Here is an 11,424-nt window from a genome sequence, read left to right on the forward strand (position 1 = left end):
TATGAGCAAAAATGCACAAATAAAACATATGAGGGAATGCGTCTACTTTACTAAGAACATGAAAGCATGTGGGGAATTTTACTAGAACTCTAATTTTATTGGTTAAAGGAATTGCTTGTTTTGTTTATGATACAATATTTTACTGTATCATAAACAAAATTAAATAATTACACCACCTTATAATAATAGTGGTACAGTGGTTAGCACTGTTACCTCACAGCAAGAAGGTCCTGGGTTCAGATCCTGGCCGGCACCTTTCTGTGTGGAGTTTGCATGTTTTCCCTGTGTTTGCGTGAGTTCTCTGGTTTCCTCCCACAGTCCAAAGACATGCAGTTAGTGGGGGTTAGGTTAATCTGTGATTCTAAATTGCCCATAGGTGTGAATGGTTTTCTGTGTTACTCCTGCGACAGGCTGGCGACCTGTCCAGGTTATACCCTGCCTCTTGCCGTCTGGATAGGTTCCAGCCCCCTTGTGACCCTGAAGGGCATAAGCAGAGGAAGAAGAGCTGTTACGGCAGTTGAAATAAGAAGAAGAAAATAAGTAAAAGAAAAATATTTCTAAATCAACAAAACAAAATGTCAATAAGATGTTACAATTACAGGCAGGTATAGTCTATTCTAGAGGGCGTGTTCTGAGAGATTTCCTGTATCTGTCCTCGTGGCAGTGGAGCTGAATCAATCTATTAATGAAGGTGCTCTGCTGCTTGGTCAGGATTATCCATGATGGATGACAGTTTGATCAGAGACCTCCTCTCCACCACAGCTTCAAAAGTGTCCAGGTTGCAGCCAATCACAGAGCCAGCCTTCTTAATCAGTTTATTAAGTCAGCTGGTGTTGCTGCTCTCGTCACACCTGACTGATCTCCAAAATATTGCTCCACACACTATAATAAAATAAAACTGGATGTTATTATTATTATTGTTGTGTAAATGTTATTTCTAAAATGATAATAGTTGTAGGAATGTGATAAAACAGTCAGAAATACTGGAAAGCACCGTGCTCTACAAAAGCAAACAAACTAAATCTGAACAAGATGTCTCAAGTTATCATTCCTAACTGAATGCAGTAAAATTTATGTGAAAAAAAACTAATTTCCAGCAGACTGTTCTCTAAAATTAACCAATTTGCAGGAAGTTTAATTAAATAGGCCCAAGTGGGGCAAACCTAGCATTGATTGTTGATCAGTACCTTATGATCCTCTCTCACTGTGTCTTATATCAGTATGTGTAGGCCTGTGTGTTTGTTCTGTCTACACTGAGCAGGTGACCAGGAGCACATCTTTCTGTTCTGTGTGTGCTTTGTTGATTGTATCCTTAAGAATATTGAAAATCATTAAATATCTGCTCCATAACACTGAATATCAATGTATTTGTGATATATTTGTACTGCCATCCATCAGCTGTGTGACTCACTGTGTATCTTATTCCTTGCAGATACAGCTTCTTCTTTAAGAAGTTTTACAAATCCCTCCTCTCTGTGGCCTCCTTTGCCTGTGGGTAGAGAGCTGCATTTGGGAAGAGAGCCATTCAGATAAATCCACTTTCTAGCTCAAGGCCTCCATGTGGGCTTTATGGCATCTGGATCATGGATGAAAAAGTGCAAAGTGTTACTGCTGTTGGAAAGCAGCTGTGCTGGCTGATTTGACTTTCATCTGGAGAGATTGCAGGGAAGGACATCAGCTGATGTTCTGCATTAAGTTTTGGTGTCTGAGGTGGGAAGAAAAAGCAAGCAAATGTGTGACTGCAAAAAATTGCAGCCATATTTAAAGTGGATGTCAGCTTTTGCTAACAGAATGTTATCTTCACCTCACAGACACAAGACATGGTGAACACGGGAAGAGCTGCGTCCACAGATGATTTTAAAAGAGAAATTTAAAATATCACAGATGTACTGAAGATTTCAGTCCTGGCTGATTTTTTTTTTTTTTTTTTTCATTTCTGATGAATAACATGTGCAGGTGTCTTTTGCTGATCCACAAAAGCCTTCCTGTGTTTTAGACACAGTGAAAACAGCCTCTGGTTGAGACTGCAATCATTGTGGGTCGATACATCCGTTCAGCAAGGATTTGTGATGTCATTAGCTAAAGTCACTCCCCTTGATCAGTGTGCTGTTTGTCACTTTCTAAATATCATAAATAAATAGATATTAGGCCTCAGAGAGATGCGTATCTGGGCGGGAATTAGCTGAATCAACAAGCCAATTTGATTATTGATTCATTATCTTTTTTTCAGAGTTATACTAGTTTTCCAATTTAAAAAAGTTTTGCTGTTCATTGGCTTCTTCTAATCATTTTTTGGTTCATCGAAATGATGGTTCACTCTTTAATTAATTGTACTGACAGACCCTGAAGGGATACTCATTTCCAATAAGCAAATGCTTATATTCTCAATAGATTCTGGTTTTAATCAATTTTACATGTTTCTTTAGCATTAAATGAAATTTTAACAAAACACCTTTCCCTGGCTGATCACAGACTGTATACATAAAGCATAACTTCTAATTAAGCCCTTTCATTTTAAAGACCATTAAAAAATATTTGACTACAAGCATCCTTGAATGAGAATGATTTTTACTGTCATTATACTCAGCTACAAGGAAATCTTGCTTGGCATCGCTCAGCTCAAGGCTCTCATTTAGGTTCTCTTACTAGCAGTCTCTATGGATGAGAAAGGGTGTGTGAATGCTGACATATGCATGTCTCAGACCTGTATGTGTTAGTGCAGAGTGTGTGTGTAGGTGCTTATAATCAGTGCTTTGATGGCAGGAGGGGTGTGATGAAGGCCACAGCTCTAAGGAAGAAATTGGTTCCCAGTCTGTGAGTGTGAGCTTTGACTGCTCTGAACCATCTGCAAGATTGCTGTGATTCAACCAAGTGGTGGCCAGGGTAACACAGTTGGAGCTGATGGGCCTCTTATAAAAGATTTACCAACAGTATCTGTGTGAACAGGGCCAGGTTCAGATTTCTAACCAGCTGTGAGGTGTCTCCTAATCCTCAGAGATCAGCCCTGCTGTTGTAGTGATGCCAGCCAGCTTAATAATGGAATATTAATGGAATGCAGTCGTGGATGAAGAGTGTGAAGAGCAAAAGGCTCAGAATGCAGGCTTGCATGGTCCCTATATTTAGGATGAGAGTGAGGGTTCCAGATCTGAGGAAATCCATGATCCAAGCACACAGAGATGAACCGAGGCCCAGATTTTACAGTTTGCTGATCAGTTTGTGGGGGATGATGGTGTTCAATGCAGATCCATCAGGTAGCTCTCTGGCTCTTCCAGGTGTGTCCAAGAGGTGTGAGGTGCTGTTGCAGTGGTATCTTCTTTAGAGGAGTTTGGATGGAAGACAAACAAGTATGTCTATTACCTGGTGAATAGAAGAAGTACTGATTGTACATTTAAGGACAAAAATGGACTTTTAATGTACCCCTATTTCTGAGAAAGAAAATGGTTAAGATTGAGTTAGTTAAGTTATTTAACTACTAGGCAGGTCCTGCAGTTCACAAGCTTCACTACCAAAAGTATTCACTTGTATTCACCTTCACACTAATAAGAACTTTAGTGACGTCCCATTCTTAATCCATAGGGTTTAATATGATGTCGTCCCACCCTTTGCAGCTATAACAGCTTCAACTGTTCTGGGAAGGCTTTCCACAAGGTTTAGGAGTGTTTATGGGAATTTTTGACCATTCTTCCAGAAGCACATTTGTGAGGTCAGACACTGATGTTGGATGAGAAGGCCTGGCTCACAGTCTCCACTGTAATTCATTCCAAACGTGTTCTATCAGGTTGAGGTCAGAACTCTGCCGGCCAGTCAACTTCTTCAACACCAAACTGGCTCATCCATGTCTTTATGGACCTGCTTTGTGCACTGGTGTGCAGTCATGTTGAAAAAGGAAGGGGTCATCCCCAAACTGTTCCCACAAAGTTAGGAGCATGAAATTGTTCAAAGTGTCTTGGTATGCTGAAGCATTAAGAGTTCCTTTCACTGGAACTAAGGGGCCGAGCCCAACTCCTGAAAAGCAACCCCACACCATAATCCCCCCTCCACCAAACTTTACACTTGGCACAATGCAGTCGGACAAGTACTGTTCTCCTGGCAACCACCAAACCCAGACTCGTCCATCAGATTGCCAGACAGAGAAGTGTGATTCATCGCTCCAGAGAACACGTCTCCACTGCTCTAGAATTAAGTGGCAGCATGCTTTACACCACTGCATCCAACACTTTGCATTGTGCTTGGTGATGTAAAGCTTGGATGCAGCTGCTCAGTCATGGAAACCCATTTCATGAAGCTCTCTACACACTGTTCTTGAGCTTTTACATGGTCTACCACTTCATGGCTGAGTTGTTGTCATTCCCAATCACTTCCATTTTGTTATAATCCCACTAACAGCTGACTGTGGAATATTTAGTAGTGAGGAAATTTCACCTCTGGACTTGATGCACAGGTGGCATCCTATCATGGTACCACGCTGGAATTCACTGAGATCCTGAGAGTGACCCATTCTTTCAGTAATGTTTGTAGAAGCAGTCTGCATGCCTAGGTTCTTGGTTTATACACCTGTGGCAATAGAAGTGATTGGAACACCTGAATTCAATTATTTGAATGGGAGAGTGAATACTTTTGGCTATATAGTGTATCATTTGGGAAGCCTGGAAAGGGTGAGAAGATTTATGTTAAAGGATAGAAAAATATTATTCAGCAATACAGATTTGCATTCACCCCCCCCCTTTTTTTTTTTTCAAAAATTGGAAAACTGAACCAACGGGTTTAGTGTCTCAGCCCCCTATGCCCCTAAGTTTCATGAGAGTTTTCAAGAATAGATCTGATGAAGCTGCTAACCACCTTAAATGTTGTATTTTATAAGAAAACCATTTGTTTTCTCCCAGATTTTCATCTGAATAACTATTGGGTGGGTGTGGGGGTACCCTTCTTTTCATCTCTAAGAGAAGGATTTCCCCACGAAGCTGCTGTGACAGCCCATTATATGGTTTGTCGGGCGGATTTAGCAACCACAGTGTTAATGGGGCTCGGCCTCACTTGAAGTGATTCACAAAATCCCTGCGCTGATCCTCAGCAGCAACCCCCTCCTCCACTTTCCCCTCCACTACAGCAGCAGCAGCAGCAGCTTCGACACGTTTGGTTCAGCACCTCGGAGAGCGAACCTTGCGATAGGCTGGAGCCCGCGGGCGGCCAATGGCTTCAGCGGCGCGGCTGCGACAGCGACAGCTGGAGCGGCGGCAGCAGCATCCCGGCAGCAGCCAATGAGAAGGCGCCGTTTCTCTCTCACATCCAACCCGAGGAACTGCCGATGCCCGCATCCAAACGACGTCTCTCTCTCTCTCGCTCGCTCTCTCTTTCTCTCTTCGGCAGGTTTGCTGAGGGAATAAGCTGCCGTCTATTTTTGGAATTTATCGTGGCCATGTTTTTTCCCCCCCTTTCTCTGCTTTTGTGTTAATGTAGGTTTTTAGACCAACGACCTACGTGTTGTTTTATTCATGTCTGGCAGAGCTGTGAGCATCAACAGCCTTGACCGTATAGATTTTCGCTTCTCAATGGAAGACAGCTTTCCACTCGCTGCGAGCAAAGGACTGCAGCACATATTCGCTTTACGTGTGTATTCTCACAGAGAAGCGATGGACTCTTTCTAAATGAAGCTTTGAGAGAGAAGGGCGCAAGCACCAGACCTGTCGGTGTTTGATCGGGGAGCGAGCCGTTTTCACGCCGGACGCTGAACGGCTCGTGTTGGCGGTTGTGGATACCGTGGGTGGAAAGCCTTTTCACATTTTGATCTTTACTACCCAGTAGCAAGGGTGGGAGGTCAAGGTGGGATACATGGATTTCACAAGGGGAGAAGATTGATTAGAAGGTAGGAAAACATCTTTTCCTTTTCTTTTTTCCCTGTAACACCATCTTTGTAGGGTAATAAAATATTAAAGAAGCCCAAATAATCCTCAGATAGACACAGCATCACTCGGTGTACAGTCACGGTGTTCAAAATGAATTACTCAAAATATAAAAGCGTTTTTAATATTTAGGCCCGTGGATGTCTTTCGGTGCGCCTTTCTGAACCTGCCTGATGTCTCCAATGGAGGGGGGGCGGGGGGTTCAAGGCTTCCATTTTGAAGCTAAGATGGATGCTTGCGCACATTTCTTTTTCCTGCCTCCGTGTCCTTATCTTGGTTCTTATATAATGCTGATGAACGCTGGTAGGCCCACGCTAGGGCGACGTTCCCTTTTATATGCTGCTCTATGCGGGGAGGTGCGGCTATTTCTGCAGGGCTACTGTGATGGAATGCCAGCTATTTGCGTGGCCGCATGATTTATTGTGAAATTTCTGCACCGATATCTCACGTAATCTTCTCACGTAGCTCAATTAATCAATGTCTGCACACATTCTAGTAAAATTACCTATTTCACTAATTATATTAGTCAAACTATTGCCATTTAAGCTCGCTTAATGAATATAAATTAGTAACAGTACAAACTCCTGGTGGTAGATTAATATGGACCTTGGAAGCAGTGATTCGCATTAAAAATAAATAAATAAATAAAACACTCCTAACCCAAGGGGAAGCTGGATTGACTTGACCTGCTTTCAGCTGCATTTGCTTCTTCCAGGCCTGGAGCTTTTTCAATTGTTATGGTTACAAGTGGGCAGCAGATTGACTGTGTAAATATCTGTCCCATGTGGTCTAGTAGTCAGGACTCCAGGTTTTCACCAAGGCAGCCCAGGTTCAACATGGTAAATAAGGAAGGTAGCTGTGCAGATGTGTAAATGCTGTTTTGGAAGGTATTAATTGTGTGTCTCTGCAGAGCAGCTGGGTGGTGCAGCTAGCACTGTTGCATCACAGCCAAAACGGTGCTGTAGCTTCAAACCCTTGTTTGTTCACTAGGTTTTCTCTTGGAGCTCGGATTTCTCTTTCCTCAAAAGAGAAAAAAAAAGGGCTTTGTTGTTTGAATCTCTTTTGCAAAAGAGATTCAAAATGTCACGAATTTTACAGCCTGGTTAAAAATATTAAGCAAACTATCTTAGCCAAGGGAGACCGTGAAATATAGCTGAAGGTATTTGGGGAATAACTAACAAAAAGACCTTCAGAATTTTTGTTTGGCTACTTTCATTTGATTCACTCTTGATAACAAAAAGTAGGGACCAGAGTGTGAATGTGACCAAAAACACAAAAAGACAAACTTTCAGTTTAACTTACTGACATTTTGTGACACTTTTCATGTTGTATTGTCTTCCCCACTTGGAACCCCAGAGAAAAAGCTAGAAAGTGGATCTTTTCTCCCCATTTTTTTTTTCTTCACTAAAACAGCTTGAATTCTTTCTGACCTTGAAAATAGTAAAATGTCTCAGTGTCCACTTCCCAGCTTTTTATGGGCTTTCAACCAAATTTGTCACTTATCATGGTTACAGGAGGTAAGAGGTCATTTCTGGCCTAGTATGAAGACCTTGAACATCAGAGTGCACAAGGGCCCTCCTGGCCTTGAAAACTGTATCTTCACACTTAATTCAGTCTGTTTACTGACATTTTGCAGAGCTTTTCAACCGTATTCTAATGATATTCTGTGGTGGAAGCTAGTAAAAGGCCCTCGACAGCTTCTCCCTTCACTTCTCACAAAGAGAAGTAAAAACTCAAATGTGATAGTCCTGAGCTTACAAGCAGTGAAACGTCTGATCTGAAAGTTCATCAGCCTTTTTAGCACCTTTCATCTTGATATTTTAGCTAGTAAGTGGATCCTAGTCGCTTTTTTCCTTATTCTTTCTTCCTCAAAACAAATCAAAGTTCAGGTGTGAGAATCCAAACCTTGGAAATACTGAAAAATCTTAAATCATAGTTCACTTACTAGCTTTTAAATGTCTTTCACTGGCATCTCAGGATCCTTTTCACAGCGTGTAGCTCGTTTGTTGTGGTTGAACAGGCTGACTGCAGCAACCCCATGAAATGATCTAACTGGATGGTTGAATTCATAGTGAGGAAACTCCATTAGCAGAGGAAAACCATACACCAAGGCTCAATGCTTTAGGGGGAAAGCACACATTATAATAAGCTTTCTTTTGGCTTAATGTGTGAGATAACTTTTGGCCTTTCAAGCAGAACAGACAAAAAATAACCAAAGTTACAGCCCATATATTGTCTTTTTTTTCCCCTCTAGCTTTTAGCTATAGGGTTTAATAAGCCAGTGAACTTGAGCTCTGCATCTACATCTCATTCTCATGTAAACAACTACAACTGACAGATTAATAATAAGAACTCCATCAATTCAGGAAGTCCATTAGAACTTTGAAAAAAGGTAGTAAGTGGCTCTCCATTGCATTTCATAATCTCATAATTTGGTCAATCACACAGCAACAACAATAAATGATTATGATTAAACCTCGTCAGCTCAGGAAGATCATGAAAGCTCACAAAAAGCTAGAAAGTGAACCATGAAATTGTCTTTAATCTACCAGGAGCTTGTGTTCATTTACCTTGATTATGCATCATTTACTACATGAAATGCAACTAATAGTGTATATTGCTGCTCCTTTCTGTTGTTTGCTCACAGGTTCAACTTCCTGCAGAAGTGAGACATTGACCCTTTCCAAGCTTTTTGTCGACACTGGTCAAAGAGCTTCCCCCCACTATTTTCCAGTGCACCCTGTCTCTGCTGCTAACTCTTACTCTAACTCTCATCATGGGTACAGTGTTATCACTGTCTCCTAGCTACCGCAAGGCTGCCTTTATTGAGGATGGGCCAGCCACGGTGGGCCACTATACAGCCGTCCAGAACAGCAAGAATGCCAAGGATGCTGCTGCTGCAGCAAAGTCCCTCAAACGCCCCTCAATTATCAGTGTGTTGCCATGGAAACGTATTGTGGCTGTATCAGCAAAGAGGAAGGGGTCTAAGAAATTACAGTCAGAAAGTGGGGATGGAGGGAAGGGGAGCTCTCCAGATGGCCATGCAGCCGCCACAGCCAACTCACCCTCCAATAGCCTGAAGCTCAAGAAGTCTCAGTCCTGCGCTAACCTCTCATCTTACTCATCCAGCCAGGATCCAGCAGCCACCACTACCACTACCTCCTCCCACCTGCCCACCTCCAAAACCCTGGCTAACGTAGCTAATGTCGTTGCCAAAAAGAATTCCCTCACAGGTTCTGGTATCCAGCCTTCCACTGCAGCTGGAACACCAAAACGTGTCATCGTTCAGGTAACCTCAAAAACTACAAACCAGTGCACAAATACTTAAATCAAATCTTCTCCAAATCCTCTTTCTTAATCCCTTCTCTCACTTCTCCTTCCTTCTTTAAATCAGGCCTCCACGAGTGAACTTATGCGCAGCCTGGGTGAGTTCCTGTGCCGTCGGTGTTACAGATTAAAACGTTTATCCCCGACAGATCCAGTGCTTTGGCTGCGCAGCGTGGACCGCTCCCTCCTTCTTCAGGGCTGGCAGGATCAGGGCTTCATTACTCCGGCCAACGTGGTCTTCCTCTATATGCTGTGCCGCGATGTGGTCTCAGCTGAGGTAGCCTCAGAGCGTGAGCTGCAGGCCTCGCTGCTTACCTGCCTCTACCTGTCCTACTCCTACATGGGCAACGAGATCTCCTACCCACTGAAGCCCTTCCTGGTGGAAGCGGAGAAAGAAGCCTTCTGGGACCGCTGCCTGGACATCATCAACCGCATGAGTGGCAAGATGCTCCAGATCAACACCGACCCACACTTCTTTACCCAGGTGTTTGCTGATCTGAAAAATGAGAGCAAGAAAGAAGAAGAGAAGACCAAGCTCCTCATAGGTCTTGACCGATAAGAGGGTGCTGGGAGGGGGGAAGGATGGATCGATGGATAGAAAGTTGATAGGTTGAGGACAGGAAGACTAATTTAATGTAGTGTAATGCTACCTTGGAGCAGTAATGTTGTCTGGCGTCTCTACTGGTGATGATCAACCAAATTTTCCAGTCAGGAGATTGGGTTAGAACTTCTTGGATGAAACACAGTATTGATATAATTTCAGGAGGTTAATGAGGCACTTAAACAGTAACAGGCTTTTTACCTGAAGGCTGAAGTTAAACAACAAACCAGGAAAAGTAAGGGTTGCTGAGGTTCTTCCCAAACCACCAGTCACATTGACCGGATCTGATTAGAGTCTCAAGAGTAACAGACTGCTTGTTGGTATTCAACATCCAGGTCCCTCAGCTCAGGATAACAAATTTTAAAGCAGAGATATGATCACTGAAATTTCCAGCAGCATTTTAACTGACAGAGCATGCAGGCAAAGTTGTGTTTTATCAAAAGCATAGCTAGCAGGGATCATAATGTGACATTAACAGTCTGATGGGGAGAGAGAACTTTTGTTTTTACCTTTTGCCTTGGGTGTACAGACATTTATCAATCTGGTGTTTACCTTGTTTTAGTGAAATAAGGAATAAAGTCCCCATTGAAGTTTTATTGTGAAAATGAATGAGTTTAGAGACGCCAGACAACACAGATTTAGTAATTGAGGGTGGATACACATACACATATATACTATATATGTATATGGTATATATTTAGCATCGAGGCATTTTAGCTATAGAGAACTGAACCACATTGCATGAGGTCGCTTCATATGTCCTTGCACATGACACTTGCTTATTGCCAACTCCGCTTTATCTTATTCCTAAAGCCCTTCCCAAGCTTTATTGCACTCATCAAAAGTGGCTCTGCATTCTTAGAACATAGAGAGTATTAACATACATAACATGGATGAGATTGAGTCAACCAGATTGTTAAATTGGCATTCCTATTAATTGTACTGTAGTGGATTTATGTATCCACAGATTATGTAAAGTACTGTAGTTTTAAAGCAACATTTGGGTTTATCCAGTCAAATATTCTAGGAATTAGGAGACTGGCTGTCTATTTTTAAGAGTACAAAACACTAATCCTTTTTGGCACAGATTAATAATCATTAAACAAGCCCTTGTGTAAGCTGTTTACATTTACAAAGACATGGGAAAATGCAATACTGACCCCTCCAGGGCACATTTTACACAGGGAATGATCTCGTTAATTTTTCTTACCCTGCATTTTCTCCTGCAGTCCATATTGGTGCTGAAGGAAGGAAGGAAGAAAGAAAGAAAGAAAGAAAGGAAGGAAGAAAGAAAGAAAGAAAGAAAGAAAGAAAGAAAGAAAGAAAGAAAGAAAGAAAGAAAGAAAGAAAGAAAGAAAGAAGAAAGAAAGAAAGAAAGAAAGAAATTACTTTAAAATACTACACTTGTGTTGGGTGCATCACACTGTATGAATGACTGGTGGTGATGGGTCATGGGGGATAGCTTCTTGGAGTAGATCATGTGATGTCTCTCAGCCAATGACTACACACATCAGAATCAAAAGTAAATGTGATTATACGCCAGCTGTGGAAGGGCAGAGCCAGACACAACAATCGTAGATGTGACTTTTCTTCCAA

At 42.1% G+C, this 11,424-nt stretch overlaps 1 protein-coding gene across 1 annotated transcript; it reads left to right on the top strand.

The window, feature by feature from the left end:
• Nucleotides 1-5,378: 5,378 nt before the first annotated feature.
• Nucleotides 5,379-11,107, top strand: LOC115784986 (cyclin-dependent kinase 5 activator 1-like). Its single transcript, XM_030736402.1, has 3 exons — nucleotides 5,379-5,863; nucleotides 8,548-9,189; nucleotides 9,295-11,107. Exons 2-3 carry the CDS (start codon nucleotides 8,677-8,679, stop codon nucleotides 9,784-9,786), a joined length of 1,005 nt encoding a protein of 334 aa, XP_030592262.1. The 5' UTR covers nucleotides 5,379-5,863; nucleotides 8,548-8,676; the 3' UTR covers nucleotides 9,787-11,107.
• Nucleotides 11,108-11,424: the final 317 nt, after the last annotated feature.

This window comes from Archocentrus centrarchus, chromosome 8 (genome assembly GCF_007364275.1).
Source record: "Archocentrus centrarchus isolate MPI-CPG fArcCen1 chromosome 8, fArcCen1, whole genome shotgun sequence".
Taxonomy (NCBI): domain Eukaryota; kingdom Metazoa; phylum Chordata; class Actinopteri; order Cichliformes; family Cichlidae; genus Archocentrus; species Archocentrus centrarchus.

Bases quoted from the DNA above. Each gene is read 5' to 3' on its own strand.
- LOC115784986 (XM_030736402.1), top strand. From the start codon at position 8,677: ATGGGTACAGTGTTATCACTGTCTCCTAGCTACCGCAAGGCTGCCTTT. The intron at 9,190-9,294 runs GTAACCTCAAAA...TCTTTAAATCAG, and splicing joins CAAAACGTGTCATCGTTCAG to GCCTCCACGAGTGAACTTAT.